Source organism: Melanerpes formicivorus, unplaced genomic scaffold (genome assembly GCF_026170545.1).
Source record: "Melanerpes formicivorus ecotype bairdi unplaced genomic scaffold, bMelFor1.0.p_v2 SCAF_2, whole genome shotgun sequence".
Classification (NCBI taxonomy): Eukaryota; Metazoa; Chordata; class Aves; order Piciformes; family Picidae; genus Melanerpes; species Melanerpes formicivorus.
In genome coordinates this window covers 20,260,089-20,284,526 of record NW_027142354.1, presented here as the reverse complement: position 1 = coordinate 20,284,526, position 24,438 = coordinate 20,260,089, and the positions used below count along the sequence as shown (strand labels likewise).

General features: G+C 43.2%; 1 protein-coding gene across 2 annotated transcripts; it reads left to right on the top strand.

Annotated features, from left to right (window-relative positions):
• The first annotated feature begins 5,475 nt into the window (after positions 1 to 5,475).
• STX11 (syntaxin 11) lies at positions 5,476 to 20,693 on the top strand. 2 transcript variants are annotated; one of them, XM_068147487.1, is made up of 2 exons: positions 5,476 to 5,530; positions 17,674 to 20,693. In XM_068147487.1, the coding sequence occupies exon 2, from the start codon at positions 17,679 to 17,681 to the stop codon at positions 18,543 to 18,545; it is 867 nt and encodes a 288-aa protein (XP_068003588.1). In that variant the 5' UTR covers positions 5,476 to 5,530; positions 17,674 to 17,678; the 3' UTR covers positions 18,546 to 20,693. The 2 variants fall into 2 exon arrangements, with proteins under 2 accessions (XP_068003588.1, XP_068003597.1); XM_068147496.1 differs by lacking the exon at positions 5,476 to 5,530 and adding an exon at positions 15,004 to 15,175.
• The last annotated feature ends 3,745 nt before the right edge of the window (positions 20,694 to 24,438 follow it).

Below are 24,438 nucleotides of genomic sequence, written 5' to 3'. Positions count from 1 at the left end.
GTAGTAGTATTAACCAGGATTAAAATTAAATGTAGATGTGCTGCAGTGACAGACTTGACTGATGAAGAGCTGGCTTTGCTGTAGCAGCTAATGAGCCTATCATAGACATGGTTCATGCAGTCACTAATACTGGATGGTAAGTCTGGCTGCTCTTGCACTGCAGCTACCAGGTTTGCAGTAAAAGCTATGATTCAAAGCCATGTAGTGTAAGGGTGTGTAACATTGTTTTCTGTATTGTGCCCCATCCATGTAGTATGATTCTCAAGGGATACTCTGCTGACCTGGAATAGGTTGCCCAGGGAGGTGGTTGGGCCTCCATCCCTGGAGATATTCAAGGTGAGGCTCAGCAGGGTTCTGGGCAACCTGATCTAGTTGAGAATGCCTCTGCTTACCACAGAGAGGGTTAGACCTTTGGAGGTCCCTTCCAACCCAGACCATTCTGTCATGCTGTGACTTTGGCCAAGAAGTAAGGCTTAAAGCCTTCAGGGTACAAATATATACTAGATGACATACCTTTCCAGAAACAATTTTTTTCAGTGAAAACATGTGTGAATTCATTTCTTGGGATTAGAAGTACAGCTACCTGGGTTACCTTACAATGTTTAAAAATCCTGGACTGCATCAGGAACAGTGTGGCCAGCAGGAGCAGGGAGGTCATTCTGCCCCTGTACACTGCACTGGTTAGGTCACACCTCGAGTACTGTGTCCAGTTCTGGGCCCCTCAGTTTAGGAAGGATGTTGACTTGCTGGAACGAGTCCAGAGAAGAGCAAAGAAGTTGGTGAGGGGTTTGGAAAACAAGCCCTATGAGGAAAGACTGAGGGAGCTGGGGGTTGCTCAGCCTGGAGAAGAGGAGACTCAGGGGTGACCTTATCACTCTCTACAACTACCTGAAGGGAGGTTGTAGACAGGCGGATGATGGTCTCTTCTCCCAGGCAGCCAGTACCAGAACAAGAGGACACAATCTCAGGCTGCACCAGGGGAGGTTCAGGTTGGAAGTTAGGAAGAAGTTCTATACAGAAAGAGTGATTGCCCATTGGAATGGGCTGCCCAGGAAGGTGGTGGAATCACTGTCATTGGAGGTGTTCAGGAGGAGACTTGATGGGGTACTTGGTGCCATGGGTTAGCTGTTTGGGTGGGTTGGATTGGTTGATGGGTTGGACGCGATGATCTTGAAGGTCTCTTCCAACCTGGTTTGGTTTATTCTATTCTATTCTATTCTAAAATACATTATATTAATAATAGATTTTCTGTTATCTTTTAAATGCTACTTGTAAAGCGTGTGTGTGTATAAAAAAGACATTTTTCTGATCAAACAATTCTCTAAGTTGAAAAATCAGAAGAGAGGCTGTATGCTCTGGTTTTGGTTCATCTGTTGGGACTTCCTCATCAGTTTGCTCACTCAGCTGTGAACTGAGAAAATCCACAAGTTAAGGGATCTGTGTAACAGTGCCAATACTGAGCTCCATCCTGATGGATGCACAGGCAATTAATAGGAAGTTAATAATTGCTTCACATGAAATTACGACTGTACACCTTGGCTGCTGCAGAGTCTCTTTCACCCATCGCTGCCTCTGAGTGCAGGGACAGCCAGCTGGGCAGGACTGGTAGCAGCTACAACTCACCCATGACTCCAGCAGATTTGGTCAGGTTTGATAACCTAACAACAAGGTAGCTGCATTCATTGAAAGCTGGTAGCTTTATAAAAACAGTGCAGGTATTAAGTGGCCCTTTTGGCTTTACTCACTTTCATGTATAGATGCTTCATGTGCAGAGATACTCCCTGGCTGGAGTAAATGAAAGGAGACCTGTGGGCTCCTGTGGCATCACTTTATAGTTATGCAGTGCCCCCAGTACTTTCTACCTTTGTATTTCTTAACTACGAAGCTAGAAGTGTGTCCTGTAACAGCTGCCTACCAGAATCCTGGGATGCACGCCACATTCAACAGACAGGTTTCAGAGATAGAATATAAGCCTTCACTTATCTCGGATGAGTTTTGCACGCTGTTTGACAAATACCTCTCTACCCTGACATGTACCATTGTTTTTTATCTTCTTCTAGCTAAAATGCTGTACTGTAAAATGCAAACATTAGCAATGACTTTGTCTGATTCCATGAAAATCTGTCATACTGTTACTGTGTCACATACAACTTGCCTACATTCTACGTGCCTTGCCATTCACAGAGGACTCAAGGCAGCAACTGGTCATGACTGGGCTGTGAAATGTATTGCTTCCTGGCTGTGTATTCCCCACTAAATGATCCCAAATGATTCTTTCATTACTCTCAGCTAACCAAAAAGTTCTTCTTTTTCTTCTCATATCTGTCACACATTGCTACCACACTACCCTTGCGCAGGTCTATTGCAAAGCATTTAAATCTAGCCACAGAACCACCTGAAAGGTTTCCACTTGTGCAGCATGCCTTCAGAAGAGGGTAGTCCACATGATACAAGAATACGCTGTGCACTTTGTACAGACAACTCACTCCTTTCTGGATAAATCACAGAATCATTTATGCCAGAAGAGATCTTTCCAATTGTCAAATCCAACATTAACCCAGCACTACCAGCTCACCCCTGAACCCTGTCCCTCAGCTATATTGCTTGTTGAAATGCTCTGGCAGCATGAAGAAAGCAATCCATCAACATGTCTGTGTAAAATTCATGTTCATATAATTCTAGGATAGAAAGGTTCCATTTCACTGAACTTGGTGGGTTTTAGAAAAGAAGATCTTTTCTGTGATGAGAAATGATTCTAAAAGGATGCTTCAAAAAGCTCTGGAGATGTCTGCATTTTCCAGTATCTCTCTTTGTGAAAGTCTGTTTACTCTTTACCACACCCTTCTAGGCCTTCTAAGGCTCTTAACCCCTGAATGTTCTTATCCCCACCAGGTACTTCTCCCTTCACACCTGACAGACAGTGACTATTTTCTGCCCAGAGAACAGTGATGAGGGAAAAACAGGGCAAGTAGTTTTTGGCAACATGAACTTGCCCACAGAATCTGCTGTTACTGGCACTATACCCAAATCTGAGTACCTGCTGTGTGTCTTCCTCCAATGGCTTTTTGATCCCTTTTGACTGTCATAAAGATGTCCTTGTCCCTGCTCTGGCAGGTTACAAAGGGCTCCCTACAGTGTAGAAACTAACTGTTCTTAATATATGGGTGTGCAAATGTATAGATGAAATACCTCACTCTTGTCTGATAACAGAAGTTAGCATACACATCTTTATTAAGTGCAGGAATAGGGTTAGGTAATACTTTTCATTAGGCCAGCTGATGTGACAGGATCCTTGTCATATTTATACATATAAACTGTACTCTTGCATTCAAAAGCTGTGACAGCAGCAGAGAAATCCAGTGGCTTATTTAATAATTAACCAAGCTTCCTGCTCCTTGAAATCAGTATTGTTCCATTGGCAACAGTTAGCTATGCTTGTTTACATCTGTCATAAGAAAATATTTTTAATTTGTTCATTTATTGGTTACTAGCTTAATAAAAGATGCTGGCACCTGCCATCATCTCCTGAATCAACAGAAGTCCCAGGGCTATTTCCCATCCATCCAGGCTGGCATTTAATACAACCATAACTAGATTTGCAGCTCTTTAAGAACTCATGTATGGGTAATGAACTTCCACAGGCACATATGAGTGCCAAATTGTGGTTTGCAAGGAATTCAAGGGCATTACACCCAGGGCCAGCTTTGCATGCCTTTCAGGCATAATTGGAGAAGAATGTTAAATCCTTTCCTAAATAACCAAGAGAGAGGGCCTTAGCACACTGCATCTTCTGACTGTGCAGCAATTAGATCTTAGCAGCTTTCAGCACTCCACCGTTTTCCAACAGCCTTCTTCCTTCCTAATGAAGGAAAGAAAAGGAAAGCAAGAAGAAAAACATCTGCAGGGCTCAATATGTAGAGCATTGTGTTATCCCTTGTAAATCCAATTAACTCCATGGGCTTCAGCAAAGAATTAAGGTGGATTTAGCTAGCTGTGGAGAGAGTTGGCTTCTGAATTCTTTTCTACAGCTTGTTCCTCATGCAACCAATGAGGATCTCTTTATATCAACAGCATTTAATGAAGAAGCTGTTTTCTAATGTTAGTAGCTTTTGACAGAGGGTACATGGAAATGTGAAAGACTCAAGAATGTTAGATGGACCTTACTCAAGATGGAAGTACTGCAGCTGAAAACTCAGGTTCCCTAGTAGATGAATACAGTGAAAGAATTTCTAGCGTCAGTCTCTCATTGTCTCCCTCCACTCACCTTGGCAATTGATAAACATTTCATTTCAGGAATGCTTAATGATCCATGAAGTCAAAATGAAAAAAGGATATTAATATAAAGTTATCTGTCCAGGTCCATGAAACAGTGATTTCCTTTAACTAGTGTATACTAGATTACACCAGATCTGATTTTACCTTAAAAGAGTCTTGTTTGTACTGCACATCCTGAAAAGTGTATGTGGATTTTATGTGTCTGAGAGCTGTCTGTGCTACAGAACTGAGCTGGGAACAATTTGCTCTATTTTTAACGAAAAGTTTCACAAGTGTCAGTTATCATGGACCAACACTGTAACTCTACATTTGAAATCAGTACCAGTGTTACAGGTGCAAACTGTTCTGTACACATGGGTAAACTTGTGGCCCAAAACGGAGAACTCCCAAATGCCCTGGGGTGTTGGTAAGTGGTAACAAAGAGAAATCTGTATCCACATAATTTCTAATTTCTTGAGCATTGTAAAAAAATCAATCAGGCTATTCCATGATTATCTTTGTAGGCAACTTGCTTAGAAGCATCAGGCACCAAAGAGATAGAGCTCTACCCAGTCTAGACAGTCCCTCTGTTCTATAAATTGTTCTTAAAGTACTAGACATGCTCAATGTATTTTAATGTACATGAGACTCCAAATTGTTTATATATTACTTTTTACTACACACTTATGAGCACTGAAGTTAATTACACCTTTTCTCTTACTCAAGATGAGGAATCTGGAAGCAAAATAATGCTCATGCAAAGCCATTATTTGGACCAGGACGACACTATGGGATGTGCCAGGGATTTGCCCCTGCAGCGCTCCCGGCGGCTCTTGGCCCTCGCTCTCTCATCAAGCGCCCGTACGCTCCGTCGGGTTTGGTTCCCTGTCCGTCCTGGGACTCACCGCAGCCCCAAAGCACCCCTCACACTGCTTCCAGCCAGGCGGCCGGGGATCGCGAAGGCTCCTGCAACGAATGGCTAGGACTGCCCTAGGAACGGCGGCACATCGACGGGCACCACACCGCACTCGCTTCCCGGCACCTGCCTGCGGACGTTCCCCGCGGGGGAGGTGGTGCGAGCGGGGGGGGAGGGAGGCTGGGCGGTGCTATACAAATCAAGCCCGTCTCGCAGCCAATAGGCGGGTGAGCTGGGCGGCGGGGGCGGGGTGCTGCACGGGGACTGGAGCTCGCCCCGACGGCGCGGGAGCTGCGCGGGGACGGCAAGCCGTGAACAGCGAGCAGCCGGGACGGGCAGAGCCAGGCTGCTCTGCCGGCGGTGAGTACCAGCCAGGCGGGGAACATCGGGTCGTCAGGGGCTAGGCTCGGCTGGGCTTCTTCACCCCGGGCATATTGCCATCGGATCCCGGGACGCAGGAAGCTCTGCCGTACCCCCAAGCCTCCGCTTAGCAGCAGCCGGGGTACCCGGGCTTGCTTCGGGACAGCGAGAAGTTCCCGGCCAGCCGAGGCCTGGGCTCCGGCGGTGGCGGTCAGACCCCCACTTCGCCTGCTGTCGGGGTGAGTCCCGGTGCGTGCCTGGTGCTCAGCAGCAAACTCATCCGGCAAGTCGGAAGGCGCCGGGGGCTTTCGGAACGCTTTGCACATCGGTTTTTTGCGTAAGAGTAAACGAAACTACCCTGTTTGAGTCTAGAGGGAAAGTCCCAAGCCCAGAGTAGAAGGGGTGACAGGGGATGGAGGCCGGGCTTTTGGGTACGGAGAAACCTTATCTGCCTTTATGCAGGGTCTGGTCCTTCAAAAAGGGGAAAAAGGAATGGCTGGTGTTTTCACAGGATGAGGGAAAAACAGAGGCAATTCGAAATGTGAATCTCATCGCCCGGCCCCAGTGGGTGCCTGCATTTCTAGCTGCCTTGTTTGTCTGGCCTAACAAGTATTAACATTTCATTCATAGTGCTCATACGTGGTTATGAATATGCTCATATGTGGTTATGAATAGCTCCAGAGCAGCTTTTGTAGAAAATTTGGGGTTATATTCAAAATACAGTATCTTTTATGCCTTTTTGGGGCATCATCAGGCCAGACCTGTGAGTGGGTGCAAAAGTTATGGTCTTTGATTGCTTCCTATAAATTGATACTAATTTCCTTTCCTACCAAGAATTAGTTAGTACTCATGTATGTCTGAGATAACTGAATGTAACTGTGTGATACCACAAAAGGAAATGACTAGAAAAATAACAGTGGCCTAAAACAGACATTCACACTTCTTGTTCCTGTTCTTTAGATGGTATTTTAGGAAATGTTTTTAAGGCTGTCAGGGATCAAAATGGCAACATCAGGCTCTTCAAGATGCAAATGTAAATTGAAGGATGCTGCTTTCTTATGAGTGTGGTTTCTCACTATTTAAGTAGTTTTATGTGGAAGTGGTGAGACTACAAGTGTAACTTTATTATTATTATTATTAACACACCAAAGGTGTAACAGATGAACAGATGGTCATCCTTAAGAAAGGATGCTTTAGATGCCCAACACCACTGATGAGCTTTTTCTCACCCTTTTTTAATTTGCCACTTTTTTTTCCCCCCTCCACTGACTGCCTTCCATGCCACTTCTCTAAAACTGAAATTGCATGTCAAGTTATATGACAAATGTATCTGGTGTTTGACTGAAACTAAAACTGCAAATTACCCTCTGTTGTCATAAGAGATCTTCATGAAGAAACTAAGCCTAATACATATGGATAATGTCATAGCAGTATCCTCTGGGCACTGCAGATAAATATGGTTCTATGAAGCACAACTGCTTATTATATTACAGTCTTGGAGATTTTGGGTACTGTGGGGTTAGACTACATATCTGACATTTTCTATTATACTGTAACAGTAACCAATATCTCCTCCAAAAGGAGACATGGTAGTTGCCACTGATGCAAAAATAATAAAGAAGAGAATGCACTGGGTGAAAAGCATCACCCAAATTGCTCACCAGCATGGGCTGTGGACCTGTGCTTCCCTATGCAAGCCTGTGCTGGGGAGACAGTGAGACTGGGAGCAAGGGCACTGATCAAATCATGGGAATGCAGGGCCATGGGGAGACTGTAAGACATTGCCAAATCTGAGTTGCTCATGGAAATTATGGATAACCTCTGAATGTGGCAGAAACCCATCGTAAAGTTGGCATATTCAAAACCAGTTCTGGTGAGAAAACCCCCGCTCTGCCAAGTACAAAAGTGCTGAGCCAACTTTCCTTGACCTTTTATCCGGCCTATCAATTTTTTCTGACTGTGGTTATCCCTGTAGTGCAGGGATGACAAAGCCCAGTGCAGAAATTACTGAGGCAATGCTAACTTGATGCAGAAAGCTCATTTCAGCACCAAACGTGGGCTTACCACTTTTATGCAGTTTTGCAGAGAAGCAAGTTTTGGTTGCATGTACCTTTTGAGCTGCCCCCCAACATGTGGCTCCCATGCCATTCTGGTAAGGAACATCATTCCCAGGGAGTGGCAATGCCGCTCCTGCTAGCGCTGGATCCTGGGAACCTTCTCCTGGGGGAATGAGTGATCTCCACTGGAGAAGAGCAATACAGTTCAGTTTCTACATTTATTTTAATAGCTTTTGCTGTTGCTGATTGTATCAAGTGTCTTCCTATCTCATCTAGTCTAACACATGAAGTGTTTGACACTCATCTAGATGACACTTCTGCAGTTTATCACAGAAGGAACAGTGTCACATTTCTTGATCTCAGACGGCTTATCATGTGCAGCTTTTGCTTTTTCTATTATGAGTTAAACCCTTATTGCCAGGATTATTCTTGACAAACTCATGTTCACAAAAGCCAAAAAAGAATGGAATGCTCCAGCTTTTCCTGCTGTGCCTTTCCTCTGCGCTGCATTTATGTTAGTGACAAATCACTTATTTTGAAAGCTTTTTTGCCTGAGCTTTGGATGTGCCCAGTCAGGAAGAGATTCTCCAAGTATCACTTGCCAGTGTGTCCCTAATTACATCTATACCTTGTCTCACCTTCACTGGTACTTTGAATAGGCCTGCAAACACCCATGGGCTGCTATGTTGTGCAGAGTGGTTGCCATAAAGCCTGCCAGCACCTGACATGTCCTGGGGTTGAGGCAGTAGGTACATATGTGTGCTGCTGGGGATTATTTCCTGCCCAAAACTATTTTGGTCCAGTTACAGTTGGGTAGATTTTGCAAAAGGATCCAGAACTGAGCCCCACGTGTACTGGCCCACATGAAAAAATACGAACAAAACATTACATATTTAACCTTAAAGGGATTGTTAAGGTAAAGAGTACTTACAGAATGCTTTAGGCTGGAAGGGACCTTTAAAGGTCATGTAGTCCAACCTCCCTGCAGTGAGCAGGGACATCTTTACTTTGATCAGGCTGCTTAGAGACCTATTCAACCTGACCTCAAATGTTTCCAGTGAGGGGGCTTCTACCACCTGTGAGCAACTTTGTTCCTGTGTTTCACCACCCTCATCGTAAAAAAAAATTCTTCCTTGTATTTAGTCTAAATCTGCCTTCTCTTCTCTCTTAGTTCAAAACATCACCCCATGTCCTGTCTCAACAGGCCTTGCAGCAGCAATAGGAACTTGATCTCAGACTGTAACACTGTATTACAAGCTTTAAATATATGTGTATTTTAAAAAGTAACGCTGTTACACTAATTAAAAAATGTCTCTAGAATGTGTTGCTTCTGACTGATGATCACATGCAACCTCATATTTCTATTTGGATGCCAACATAATGTCTAAATCACTTATAAATACCACTGTGTAGTAGCAATAGTAGTTATGTAAATGTGGCATGTACATAGCTATTTTGCTGAGCCAATGTGTTTCAGGGAAGCTGAGGTGATTAATTAGATAATGTATATACTCATGGCTCTGTAGCAACAGCACTGCCTGTGAGTCCAGCTTCCTTGCGTAGTGACTCATAACAGTGTGGAGCTGTAGTAATTACCAAGAAATGCATGGAAGGCTGTCTCACTGTTTATGCTAGTGGTATGGTTCTGTCTTAACTATTTGCCAAGCCCATGGAGATACAGTTCATGCTCCCCTTGTCTCCATCCAGGCCAGTTTTATCTGAAGACCTCAGTGGTGCCTATGGCAGGAAGAATGGGCATGCTGCAGTAGTCAGCCTGTGGCGTGCTGCATGTACTGAAAGGACTGGAGAGCAATGGTGGAATTTTTTCTCTCCTTTGGGAAAAATACACCATGTGCATGTTCATCTACTCTTTGTATTGGTGCTCTGCTTTTAGCAAGCTGTGCATGTTAAAATGAACAGAGTCAGCTTGCAAGTCTCAAGGATTTAGAAGGTTTTTCAATATCTGCAGTTGCTAACTATGTATTCTGTTTCTAGCATCCTTAGGAAAAGGAAGTGGCTACATTTGGGGTGTACATTAGTCTTTCCCGTCCTTAATTTCCATTTATATACAGAAGCATGACAGTTGCTGGAGAGAGTTCCTAACTGTGGGAGGGGGGTTCAAGCTATGCACATGAAGACTTAACACTTTTCAATGGGCCATGTAGTGAACATTAACTTTTTTTCTCTACAGCCCCCTCTCAAAGAAAACTAAATCTAGTTACAATTGCTCATTAGTGTGACTTGTGAAAAAAATGTCAAGAGGAGGTACTGACACAGTTGTCAGTGGTGATCCACAACTGGTGAAAATTTAGACAACCCAGTAAATATCAGCAGTCAACCTATGTATAAGAAGTCCTCTCCAGTGCAAGAATAATGATTACTTAGTGTGTGCTACTGTGCAGAAACAAGTTAAAACTTCTTTTTTTTTTTTTGGCCATTCTAGTCATAAATATGTGAAAAATGCAAAGCATATTACGTGTGCATTTAGTACACAACAGGGAACAAGAGATTTAAGAATTGGAAGAGAAAATTAATGCTACTTGAAATAATAACAACAAAATGAAATATATTCAAACCCAATTATCAAACCCAGCCCCTTGATGGGAATTATGTCATGGTCACCACTGATGCTGTGGCAGAAGTCCTGGATGGGACTAGCAGCAGATGGGAACCAGATTTAGGAGCTGGATTCTGGAACTGGATTCAGGATTAGGATTGAAGGCAGAATTGACAGAGTGCTCCTGGGGCACCACTCCCTGAAGAAGAGTGCTTGACTCTTGTGATCCTTCAGCTTTATATGGAGTATGATGTATATGGAATGGAATACCTCACTAGTCAGTTTAGGGTCACTTGAACTGTGTACTTGTCCCTGCAGATGCAGCCTTTTACTCTGCACCTCCAAAACAGTATGCAAGATTTAGCAGTGATCTTAGTCGAGTACAAATCCTTGGTAGTAAGTAGAAACATGGAGCATTATCACTATGAGAAGCAGACACTGTCTGCAAAACCATGCTGTGAACTTCAGAATGTGCCATTCCTTAGGAAAGACTGTGCTGAAACCCTAAAGACACTGAACAGAATTAGTTCTGTTCTAGCTCAAACCAGGACACCTTATTACGAGTTAGAGGCAACAAACTATTTGGTAAGGTGTTTTGTTTTTGTTTTTGTTTATTTTTTCTTTTCCCCTAGGCCTTTCTTAGTTTTTGTAGTAGAAAAGGAACCAATGGAGACTTGGAGATTCCAACAGCTGCAGAAGTAGACTGCAAAGAATGGAGCCAACTCTACCCCTCTGCTTACATTGGCTTGTAATAAATAACTTGTTCTGGTACAAAGGGAGAAGTTGCCACTTCATGCAAGGTTTTTTGGGGAAAAAAAAGTCCCAAGATTTATATTTTTATTTATTTGGGTGACTGAAAGAATAAAGGTGTTCTGTGGTACAAAGGATCTTAAAACAGCTCCAGAAGGCAAGCTGTCCTAATTATTAGATTATGATTTTTGGTGCTTCCTGGAGCCTTTCTAGATGAGAAGCAAGAAAAAAGAGGACTCATTTGAGAAATTTAACCTGATGTTCCACCAGTGATGGACATGTTTGGAGAGACAGGGTTTTTGATCTGAAAAGATGGCTAGCACTGAATTAGAAGCTCTTTGGGAAAAAGGAAAAGCTATTGTAAACAATTACCTGTTTTCCAAGTTAAAATTAGTATTGTAAAATCTATTATTGGACAACAGATACCAGGCAAAATTATTGAATCTGATCTAAGACAGTCAATTCCAAGAGAAATATACTAGAAAATTATGATTAAATGTGAGACTCCAACTCTTAAGTGAAAGGCTTCAGCATCATTTAACATTTCTTTTACCTCTTCATGACTTGTATTTTTGTGCAACAGCAGGAGACTGTTTGCCTCATAACGGAATGTCCTCCACTCAGCAAGTCCATTTGACTGGATTTCCATCAATGCTGCATCCTTTACAATCAATATGGGAAGTTACTGAACAGGCATACTTGGCTATAGAGTAATTCTGCCTGGAAGCACATTATTTCCTAATTGTTTAACTACTGTTTCTTGGGTCACATCTATTGCATGTCATGCAACCAAAAGCACATGACATTAAGAAACAGGATGAGCCACGTGGGTTTGTAGTGGAGCACAGAAAGACTTGTACCTTCTGAGAGAACAAAGGCCTGCTGATAGAATTTATTTTCAGTATTCAGTATCACTAAGGTTGGAAGAGACCTCAGAGATCCAACATTTTAACTGACTTATCTTGAAATATCTGTTGCTCCTCAAACAGGCCACTTCACCTGAAGTAAAAGCTTCATCATGTAAGGCCCTACTCAAGGCTGAGAAGATTCCTGACTAGACTTTTGGTAATCCACAAGCTGGTTATCAGCTGCCTTTTATGAATGCTGTAAAAAAAAAATGTACACTGGCTTCCTTCTCAGCGGCTGGTGATGAAATACGGATGCTGTGCTGAAACTACTTTATTTCACCATTTGCCCCCTAACTAAGCAATGTGTATATACAAATGTTACAGCTGAAATGCAGATGTGCAACTCATTTGTTTCTATAGAAATAATTTTTCATCCTCATTTCTATGTGGATAACAGCCTGCAAAATACTAGCACAGCAATGGAAATACACTGTACAGGACTCCTATTTGTGAGCATATGGGGCTAAAAGAAATGGGGGTTATGTGTATGCACAATTTTTTATTTTCAGAGTGGATTTGCTTTCCTGTCTGAAATCTTCTGTCATGCTGCCTGGGGCTGCAGGCTTACTGCGCTAGGACTTGTGGCTTTCTTGTGCACCATAGGAAAGCTAGTCATTGTGGTGATTAATACCAAGACGCAGCATGCTAACGTGAAGAGATGAGTACTGAACATGTCCTCAGCTGACTGTACTTGGTGGGTGTCTGACTTCAAAGCTGAAACCTCTGCAGTCATTAGCTGGCTGTATTTAGTGTGTGTGAGTTGATGGACTGCAGAATGAACTTCATATTTACAGAGACAGATTTATCTAGCCCAAAAATGTGAACATGGAAGTACATCTTCCAGTCTGAATATACACAGTATTTTAAAAGAAAATCAAACAGACAGATAATCTATTAAACACACAGTCTTAGAGTTAAGGTATTCATACTCTTGGGTCTCTGGAGTACAGATAGTTTTGTCTTGATATTCTAATGTGTTAGATGTGTCTTACATAAATCTGTGCAAGTAGTTTAATATATTTATCAATCATGTTCAAAATAGCAAACTTTTGACTAGAACAATTTAGATTGGTCCTTTGAAGGTCACCTAATCCAGACCCATTGAAAACACACACAGGTAGTTCAGGTTGCAAAGGGCCGTGTCCAAGAGAGTTTTTAATATCTTAAGGGAAGCAAGATTCCAAAACTTTTCTGGGCACATTTTACAGTGTTTCTGATAGATAGGGGTGTGGGGGGGGGGTGTTCTCCTTTTTCCCCCTCTACTATCTGTCTGGCTTTCCCCATGTTTCTACTTGGCTCCGTTGCCTCTTGTCCTGTTGCTGTACGTCTCCTGAGCTTCCTGGTTTCTCCCAACTCTATGTCAGGTATTCCAGCATTGCTGACCATCTTGGTGGCCTACCCTTAACTCATCTCAGTGTGTCCATGTCTCTTGTGCTGGGGTACTCCCCCAGCAGCATGTTATGGAATGAATTGGGAGTGAGGCAGAGAATAAATAAAATATAAATTATTTATTAATCCAAAACCCTGCCCCCACAAACTATATACATAAGTTAGGAAAAATTTACAGATTCGGGTATTCGGTTGGAAAAATACTTTCGAGAGTTGTGTGTATGTGTATAAAACCAATAACAGTTTAAGGAAAACAGTAATTGGAAAAAGGTTAAGTCCACAGGCCAAGACTTGTCCCTCATTACCAAGGGAGGCAAGCAATCCCCAGAGACTCCAGGAAAATACCCAATTCTACTCACGAGGCGTCGTTTTACTTGTGAGGATGCCTTCTGTGGTCTCCTGCTTTTCGAAAGCCTTCGGGAACTGCAGTTTATAACCCAGAATGCGCGATGAAAACACCCAAATGGAGCCAGCGAGGCCGCTAGGGCTCTTTGCTGCAAGGGAAGAGCTTTCCAGAGGCAGGGAGCTTTGCAGCGCCGGGGAGCTCCCCGCAGCGCCGGGGGAAAGCGCTTTGCCGCTAGAAGCTTTCAGCGGGAAGCAGAGGCAGCATGTGCGCGCTGTTCGGCTCACCCCCTTTTCAATGTCTGAGAGTAATTGTGTCAAAAGGCATCAAAAGAAGCAGGAAAACTCAACCTATTACATCCCAGGCTTGCCAAAGCGCGGGGTTTCTTACGCATGGCGTGGGGAAGGGTCCCTGTGCACCGACCCCAGCGCTAGGCGGGAAAGGCACCTTCTGCCGCTTTCACACTTCCTCTTTCCCCCATCCCGACTCCGCAAGGGTGAGGGGGAAAGGGGGGTTTGGAGCGCACTACTACACAGCAACACAGCATTACAGAAGTGGACACTCAAGTGTCAGATGGAAAGGATCGCTTCCCTCGACCACTTTTGCTACACCAGCACGGGATGCCGTTGGCCTCCTCTGCCACAAGGGCGCATTGCTAACTCATGTCTACCTTGATGTCCACCAGCGCACAAGGCGCTTTTCTGCAGAGCTGCTTTCTAGCCAAGGAGCTCAACTTCTACTGCTACAAGTAGGCCCTACATTAAGGTGGAGAGCACTGCTCATTTTAAAGAATGACTACTGGGACTATCCAAAACAGCTAGTAATGTACTACGTATTAATCTGTTGCAGTTTTAATTGCAAACAATGCTATCAACATGGAAGTAGATGCAAACTTCCCTGAGCCACAATCATATCTAATAAAGGAGGTCAACATTTCTAAATACTGATCTGCTAAAGAGAATTTTTTCAAATGGCTGTTCTCTCTGCTCTCCCATGCTTGTTTGTTCATTTGTTTCAGCTCATTAGTGTCAGTTCTGTCCCTGACACTCAAAGGAATTACTGGAAGTTACTGTCCTCTCTTAGGAAGATTTAGTTCCTCTTTGTTTGAAATGGGGAAGGACCTTTGTGGTGGTGTTGTATTTGAGCCTGTTGTTTTCTTTTGGTAAAACTCTTTCAATTTTGCCAAACTGTCAGGCTTGAAGAGATGCATCCATTTGTTAAGGCAGAAGTGTGATCACTTTAGTTGTAGCGCCATTATTCTGACTGGTACAGGACCTCAGTGCAGAGTTATAATACCATAGTGTTGACTACCTGGACTGTAGGTTTTGGTAGTTTCAAATAATGTAGGCTTTTAGAGCTAAGCGCTTGGAAACTAGGAAACCCCAGGCTGAAGATTATCAGTGAAACTGTAATTTGATCTTTCTTTTAATATTTAGACTTTGATTCTACTGGACATACTGGATCACAGAGATTGTGGATGATGCTGTACTTATCACTGGAGATGAGCTTCTCAGAAGTGGCCTTGATCCATGTGTTCATTCACTGATGTCCATCTTGTTACTTTGTGATCTTACTCAGCAAAGTACTTGAGGCTTGTAGCAGTTTCACAAGTCAGAAGGAGCTGACTTCTGAATGTACCAGGTACAAAGAACCACGCTTTGGGTGTGTCACGTGGGCATCATGACTCGTGAAGAGTGATAATGCCCTTAATCACTCCAGGCTGCCACCTGTGTCTGTGGATGGGGCTGTTAGATCTTCCCTCACACAAAAAACTGTTATGAGTTTATGGAGCTTTCTAGGGAGAAATCCCTGAGAAAATGAACACTACTAGCAGAATAAATGAGATATATGTCCATGAAATGAATGATGTATATTAATTTTTTTGTTGGACAACTTTTATTCAGCATACAGACTGCAGGCAGAGACTTGGTGGAAGTGATAGGACAGGCCAGTGCTTAATTACATGATCTTCCTGTGTACAGGCAACATCGTGGTGTTGTCTGAGGCCACAATTGACAGCTCCTTACTCTTCTTCTAATGCTTGACCTTTTAAACATTCATGTTGTATTAAAAAAAAAGTCATATTTTTACACAGATGCTGCAGAATTAGTATACACATGAACTTACTACAGCATTAGTATTATGTTGTGAATTGCAATGTGTTTGCTTCTCTGTATGTCTTCCTATTTTTATTTTATCTGACACCTTAAAATATTTATGGGTGACAAATTGCAGATTACACTTTCAAGGGACAGGAAGAGTAGACTTATTCCTACAAAAATATGATTTGATTATGCATGAGGTGTCTCAATGCTTCCAGACAAACTTGGCCATAGAGGTTTAAAGCCAAATAGGCCTGACTTTTAAGCTGCACTACATGTTTTTTTCCCTTTTATATGAGGATTTTTCATCTTGATGTGGTGTGAGGTGAAACTCTTGATTTTATTATTGCTGAGGGAGGAGGTGGAAAACCATTGATTTCCCACACCTTCCTCTAGATGACTGAGTTGAATGTTTGTGGCTTCTATTTTAAATTCAAACAAAGGAAAAGTCACACACACAAATAAAGCAAACCAAGGAATTAATTCACTGCTTCCCAGGTGTTTGGCTGTCTCCTGGAAAGCCTGGCTCCATCACGTGTAACAGCTACTTTGGAAGACAAAAGCCATGATGCTAAACATCTCTGCCTCCTTTATTGCTGAGCATGACATCATATGGTATGGAATATCCCTTTGATCAGTTGGGGTCAGCTATCCTGGCACTCCCAACGTACTTGCTGGTAGGGTGGTGTGAGAAGCAGAAAAAGGCCTTGACACTGTGTAAGCAATTCTCAGCAATAACAAAAATAACTCTGTGACATAACACCATTTTCAGCAGAAATCCAAAATAGCCCCATACCAGCTACTGTAAAGGAAATTAACTCTGTGCCAGCCAAAACCAATACATGTATATGTGACTTTTCTTAACCTTAATTCTTCTAAATGCTATAAAGATACTTTAATTCCTGGGAAAACAAAAAATGAGTCCTCCAGACACAGAGATTGGGAAATATCCTGCTTGGTGCTGCTTCTTAACTTGGTTCTCTTTCTTAATAAATAATGACCTTCAAATGAGGTTATGGGGTGTACAGGTTTTGTCATAGCAGATTTTCAGCTTTCTGCTTGCTGTAACACTTGGCAGAAGTTTCTTGCTAAAGCTTTCAGATTTTACTTTCTGCAAAGACTTCAGGTCTAGAGTTTCGACTAGACAGCATAGTTAAAGGAGACCTATGTTTTATTACCATATAAATGGCTCATTCTGAAGTTTGTAGTTAAGTACATCTGAGGCAAACACATAGAAAACAGATCCTCATCCGTAACAAGGGTGTTACTGTATTCCTTCAGTAGGATGGTTTCCATCAAACATAAAAAAAGGATTGGATGGATGCCTTTACTTACAAAATGCTGCCATCATTGTATTGGGTTTTTGATGTCTGGTACACTGTGCTCAGTGATAGCATCTGGAGCCCCTAAACTTGCCTTTTGTTTTGTTTTTTTTTGTTCATTATGTCATGATACTTTCCACAGCGTTTCTCAAAATTTTTATTTCCCAGCTGTATTGGTAAATGCATTTCTGTTTTTGAGATGCTTCCTACTCTTAATCCAAGAAATGCTGCTTAGAATGACAGAGGATCAGTGACAACTGAGGCAGATGATATACTACTGAAGGGTCAAGATCTAGGAGATTCCTCTGGTGAGCAGTGGTGAGAGGCATTCAGTGTTAATATGTCTAACATACCAATAGCTGAAGGCTTCCTGTCATTTGCTCAAGAGTTTGTGTTTTTTTCTGCAAGTTAAAGGATGGCATTATGGGGGATTGGGGACTGTGATTTTATTAATTTGCACTCATCTTCAGGATTTGTTGTCTTCTCTCCTGCACTTTTGTAGTTCCTAAGCTCTGTACTTCCTAGAAGAGTGTTCTAGCATCAGAGCTTTGGATATGAGATCCACCACTGTATAGCATACTGTAAACAAATTTAAAATCTGGTTATCTTTGATGTAGTTACAACCATGATGTAGTTACCAACTATGAATGTTCAACCCTTGTAAACCAGTGTTTTATTTACTTTAAGCATCTTTCCTTCTGTTGCTGTTTTACAGGCAGGATGAAAGACCGGCTAAATGAGCTGCGTGAATTTGCCAGGTTACACAACCAACAGTTTTCTGATAGTGAGGATGATGAAAATTCACCCCATGACATTCTCCTTTATGAGACTGATTATGCCCTGGAAATTCTTCATAAAGACATACAGAATATCCGGACAGAAAATGACCACCTAAAAGAGGATGTCAAGCGGCTCAGAAAGCAAAACACCCGCTTCCTTACTTCCATGCGTCGTCTTAGTAGCATCAAACGAGATACTAATTGTATCGCCAGAGACATCAAGGCCCGTGGAGAAAGCATACATAGGAAACTGCAGATAATGAGAGATTTCAGTGAAGATGCAATAACAAAATATGGGGCTATGTCTGTCATTGCCAGGGTAGCAAAGAACCACTATGTTGACCTCATGCATGCATTTCAGGAAGCTATGTTTGAATACAATGAAACAGAGATGAAGCAACGTGAAAACTGCAAGATTCGAATTCAGCGGCAGCTAGAGATCATGGGCAAAGATGTTTCTGGCAACCAGATTGAGGAGATGATTGAGCAAGGCAAGTGGGATGTCTTCTCTGAGAATCTCTTGTCAGATGTTAAGGGGGCTCGCTCAGCCTTGAATGAGTTGGAGACACGCCATAAGGAGCTGGTGAAGTTAGAAGGTCGCATTAAGGAAATTCATGAGCTTTTTCTGCAGGTGGCCCTGTTAGTGGAAGAACAGGCAGACACCTTTGATGTCATTGAGATAAATATGCAAAATGTTGAGGACTATGTAGGAGAAGCTAAAGAACAAGTGAAAAAAGCTTTGGAATACAGAAGAAAACACCCCCTCAGAACAATCCTCTGCTGCTGCTTATCCTGTTGCAGAAGGTGACTCCCACTGAAGCTATCACAGTTCAATTTGAATGTGTTAAAAATCAGACATTCTTTCCAGTGACTTTCCTGTAATGGCAACATTTAGAAATGGAGAGCTGTTTTGTACTTATTTTTTTATCTTTGCCATTTACATAAATGTGCTGTTTCAGAGCTCCTAGAAATGTTGATAAAACTATTTTTTTATTGAAATGTACTCTATTGCTGTAACTAGAGGTGAATGATCTCTCTGGTGATGCTGGTTTCAGATAGGCAAAAAAGAGGAATGAATGAGGCTGAGAACTCAGCCTAGAGAGGATGAGAAATTTCAAGAAGTAACTTTATTCTGTCAAAGTGAGTCTGTAGGTGGTGCAGCCTTACCTCCTGGGGTGACACAATACACCACTGAATCAGGAGGTTTCAGTTTTAATTAGTTTGGAGCCTGCTTGTGCAAATGCTTGAACAGACATTTGTGCTGCTGATTTGACAAAATACAAAGTCTCTTATCTGCCTCAGGACACAGAACTAGTTTCTATTTCAACTTGATTTCCACCTGTCATGAATCTTAACATCAGTGCCCCTTAAATAACAATATGCACGGTTTACTCCATTTTTGTGCAAGTGATTGCCTTTCTCCATTTTGAGTACCCACAGCTTTTTCAAGGTGGCTAGAAGCACTGCAACGGTGAGGCATCTTGTTGTCATTTCAACTTGAGCTGTTATCTGTACTCTCAATTTCAAAACTGCCACGTTTCTTTGCTTCTAAAACATTGTTCTGCCAATGAACACTTCAGCCAGAAGGGATGCATGCAGTGGCCTTCTGCAGAAGCCCCCCTAGAATGAGAGCAGTTGGGTTGGGAAAGCATTTCAGTCTCCTGTGCTGGTACCTACACCCAAGCAATTTTAGTACAAGAATTATCCTGTCAAGAGACTTTTATTTTTTATAAGCATTGGCTGAGTATGGAGGTTTTTTTTATATATGTTTTAAATAACATGAAGGATTAAATTTATTAGCATGCATGCTGGTTTACTGATGTACAAAAACTACAACTTTTCTTACATTATTAGGAAATCTCCACTTGGGGGCAGGGGAAAAGACTTTTCTTCAGAAAGAAAACATTTTAATGTCATTTCAGTGCTCTTCTCAAACTTTAAAGTTAACTTTTGTGTACATAGAATCTGCTAACAGTAGGTTTGGAACACGAGGAGGGCATAGGAAATTTGCAGCCCTGGAAACCACTAAGTTTTGTCAATGAAACATACTAATAATGTCCAGTAAGTGATCGTAGCTCCTGCTTCTGGAGGTTTTCCAACTACAGTATTTCTAGGTGGCTTCCTGATACACTGTGATCTGGTGCTATCCTTTGAATTAATGCAGGACATTTTTACTGACTTTTTTTAAGCACTGATCCTATTTGTACCCAATTTAATAAATATACTTAAACATTTCAAATACTCTGTATTTGGGAAGTTCTCCTCAGGAGTTGTGCATAGCCATGTTTCCTGCACTGGAATCACAACAAAACTTTTCCCTTCTGGTCTCTGCACACTCATTTTGTATGTGAAAAAATGCCCAAACATTTCTAACTACTTATATTGATATAATAAAACAGCAAAATAAATACAACTTCCAAGATTTCACGTCCTAGTGGGAAATGCTTCTTAGCCAGGCAGGCTTTTTTTTACACAAATAGAAGCTAAATGCATAACTCCTCTCAGAAACTGAAAGTCTCATTTGCTAAAGCACCTGTCTGTGAGGAACACCAATCTTCTAAACTAGAAGATATTTTGATATTCAGTGATTTACTGATAATATCAGTATTATGCTTGTCTGACGACCTCTCCAACAACCCAGTGTTCAAACTTGAGGTGGGAGAAAGGAGGGTGTTGAGCAAGTACAATTACCAGCGGCTTTGGTGCCAGTGAGGAAGATGAAGTCGTTAACTCCATAGGCACTGTCATTCAAGCTAATGGGACTGTATTTGTAGAAAAATACCCTAAACCTCTGATGGACAGCATGTGTGCATAAATCAATAAAAATAAAAGATGTCTTTGTTTTCATATTAGCACTCACCAATGCTTTTGATAAAAATCTGTACTTTTTTTTTTGTTTGTTTCCTTTTGTGCATATATATGTCTACAAATGGAATAAAATATTTAATAAGAAAAACTGAAAGCATAGAGTGTTGCACATTGAATCAGCAGCTCTGAATAGTTTCTTGAAATGTTGAAGTTTAGTTTAAGAGCTGCTGAACTAAACTGAGTTGGTGAAAGATTAAGCAATGCCATAAAAAACCCTCCTAATATTGGTTACCACAATAAATCAAATGTGTGGTATACTGAGATAGAATTCAGATTTTTTCCTACAAAAAACATGAAAAATTAGTTTCATGTGTTCTAGGATGATTCTTTACTGCAAGAAAAATCACAAATTTACTCTGGCAGAACTCTGAGAGTTCTTGATGATTTCATTAGCAGAAATGCAAAGCTTATGTTCCAAGTCTTTAAATTGAACTGAGGCACAAGGGAAAGAGAGCAAAAGCATGAAGAAAAAGGTAATTAGAAACCTTGTCTCTTGACTTAAGGCAGTTGCTGAAGGATAGAAATTGCGAATCACTGAAACAACAGCTTGGGACCCTTTATGTATAAGTTGTATTGAGGCACTTCAAAAATAACTTCCAGTAACTAAAGAAATCATTATTTTTGTTGCATATGTGTTTGTTGCTTAATACTATGCGTTTTTTCTATCCTTTAGTTGTTGAAGAACTTAAATTTTGCCAGCTCAGGAACTTGCCTAGTCATAGTTAAACAGACTTTTGAAAACAACTCATCAAGCTATGGTTGCAAAGACTCATGACACACAGGATGTGTGGGAAAAGACAAAAGCAGCTTGATAGTATGCTAGCACACTTTATAGTATGCTAGGATGTTCTGCATGCATGACTTGAGTTGTATTTTGTACTTTCTTCAAAATAAGTTCTCTACATTTTTTAATCATGGATTACAATATCACAGTATCACAGTATAACTTAGGTTGGAAAGGACCTCGAGGATCATCGAGTCCAACCTATCAACACAGACCCCATGACTAGACCATGGCACCAAGTGCCACGTCCAATCTCCTCTTGAACGCCTCCAAGGACGATGACTCACCCACCTCCCTGGGCAGCCCATTCCAATGACGAATGACTCGCTCGGTGAAGAATTTTCTCCTCACCTCAAGTCTAAACCTCCCCTGGCGCAGCTTGAGACTGTGTCCCCTTGTTCTGATGCTGGTTGCCTGGGAGAAGAGACCAACCCCTTCCAGGCCACAACCACCCCTCAGGTAGTTGTAGAGGGCAATGAGGTCACCCCTGAGCCTCCTCTTCTCCAGGCTAAACAATCCCAGCTCCCTCAGCCTCTCCTCATAGGGCTTGTGCTCAAGGCCTCTCACCAGCCTTGTTGCCCTTCTCTGGACACATTCAAGTGTTTCGATGTCCTTCTTAAACTGAGGGGCCCAGAACTGGACACAGTACTCAAGGTGCGGCCTAACCAATGCAGAGTACAGGGGCACAATGACCTCCCTGCTCCTGCTGGCCACACTATTACTAATGCAGGCCAGGATGCCATTGGCCCTCCTGGCCACCTGGGCACACTGCTGGCTCATATTCAGGTGGCTGTCGATCAGCACCCCCAGGTCCCTCTCTGTTTGGGAGCTCTCCAGCCACTCCGACCCCAGCCTATAGCTCTGCATGGGATTGCCGTAGCCAAAGTGCAGCACTCGGCACTTGGACTTGTTGAATGCCATCCCATTGGACTCCACCCATCTGTCCAGTTGGTCGAGGTCCCTCTGCAGAGCCTTTCTACCCTCTAACTGACTAACATCTGCTCCTAACTTGGTGTCATCTGCAAACTTGCTGATGACTGACTCTACCCCTTCATCCAGATCATCGATGAAGATGTTGAAGATGACAGGGCCCAGCACTGATCCCTGGGGGACACCACTGGTGACTGGCCGCCAGCTGGATGTGGCACCGTTCACCACCACTCTCTGGGCTCGGCCCTCCAGCCAGTTCCTAACCCAGCACAGAGTGTAATGGTCCAATCCACGGGCTGACAGCTTAGTCAGCAGTTTGCTGTGGGGGACGGTGTCAAAGGCCTTGCTGAAGTCCAGGTAGACCACATCCACAGGCCTCCCCACATCCACCACACGGGTCACCTGATCATAGAAAGAGATCAGGTTGGAGAGGCAGGATCTGCCCTTCCTGAATCCATGTTGGCTGGACCTGAGCCCTTGGCCATCCTTCAGGTGCGCAGTTATTGCCACCAGGATAATCTGCTCCATCACTTTCCCTGGCACTGAGGTCAGGCTGACCGGCCTGTAGTTTCCAGGTTCCTCCATCCGACTCTTCTTGTGGATGGGGACCACATTGGCCAGTTTCCAGTCATCTGGGACCTCACCTGTGAGCCAGGACTGGAGGAAAATGATGGAGAGTGGCCTAGCTAGCACATCCGCCAGCTCTCTCAGCACCCTAGGATGGATCCCATCTGGTCCCATGGACTTGTGAGTATCCAAGTGGCTCAGCAGGTCCCAAACTTATTCCTCATGGATTACCGGGGCACTACACTGCTCCCCGACCCCATCGCCCAGCTCAGGAGGCCACTCGTCCTGAACTCCTGCCTTGCTGTTAAACATTGAGGCAAAGAAGGTGTTCAGGACCTCAGCCTTCTCCTCGTCTTCAGTCACCGTGTTCCCCTCCAGGTCCACTAGGGAGTGCAGGTTCTTCCTGCCCTTCTTCTTATTGTTAATATATTTATAAAAATGCTTTTTATTATCTTTAACTGTGGTGGCCAGCTTCAGTTCCAGCTGGGCCTTAGCCTCCCTAATTTTATTCCTACATAATCTAACAGCTTCCTTGAACATACCTCGAGAAGCCTTCCCCTCCTTCCAAAGGTGATACAGCCTCCTCTTCCCCCTTAAATCCTCCAGGAGCTGCTTGCTCATCCAGGCCGGTCGCCTTCCCCACCAGCTTGCCTTACGGCATGTGGGAACTGCCAGTTCCTGTGCCTTCAAGAGCTCCTGTTTGAAGTAGGTCCAACCCTCCTGAACCCCTTGGTTCATGAGGGCTGGTACCCAGGGGACTTTGCAGACAAGTTTCTTAAACAGGCTGAAGTTCGCCCTTCGGAAGTCCAAGGTGAAGGTTCTGTTGGTGCTCCTCCCTATCTCCCTGCATATTGAAAACTTCACTATCTCGTGGTCACTGCACCCTAGGCAGCCTCCCAAGATCACATCTCCCACCAGCCCTTCCCTATTGGAGAACAGCAGGTCAAGCAGAGCCTGTCCCCTGGTAGGCTCGCTTAACAGCTGTGTCAGGAAGCAGTCCTCCATTCGCTCCAGGAATGTTCTGGACTGCCTCCTCCCTGCTGAATGAAGTTCCCAGCAGATACCTGGGAGGTTGAAGTTGCCAACAAGGACAAGATCTGATGATCTTGAGACGGCCTCCAGCTGCTTGTAGAATACTTCATCAGCCTCCTCATCCTGGTTGGGTGGTCTGTAACAGATTCCAACCAGGATGTCAGACTTGTTAGGCTGTCCTCTGATTTTGACCCACAGGCTCTCAACTACCTCATCTTCCACCTCAAGTTGTGTGGCAGAGAGTGACTCTTTAATATACAGAGCCACCCCTCTTCCTCTTCTCCCTTGCCTGTCTCTCCTAAAGAGCCTGTAACCCCCCATTGTAGCACTCCAATCGTGGGTGCTGTCCCACCAAGTTTCTGAGATGGCAACTACATCATAGTTGCCCTGATGGATTAGGACCTCCAACTCCTCTTGCTTGTTGCCCAGCTGTGTGCATTGGTGTGCATGCATCGCAGCTGGGTTCCTGACTTCTCAACTGACCCTACCTTGTGCCCTACTCTTACCTCTGCAGAGGGAC

Coding starts and splice junctions, on each gene's coding strand:
- STX11 (XM_068147487.1), top strand. CDS start 17,679: ATGAAAGACCGGCTAAATGAGCTGCGTGAATTTGCCAGGTTACACAAC.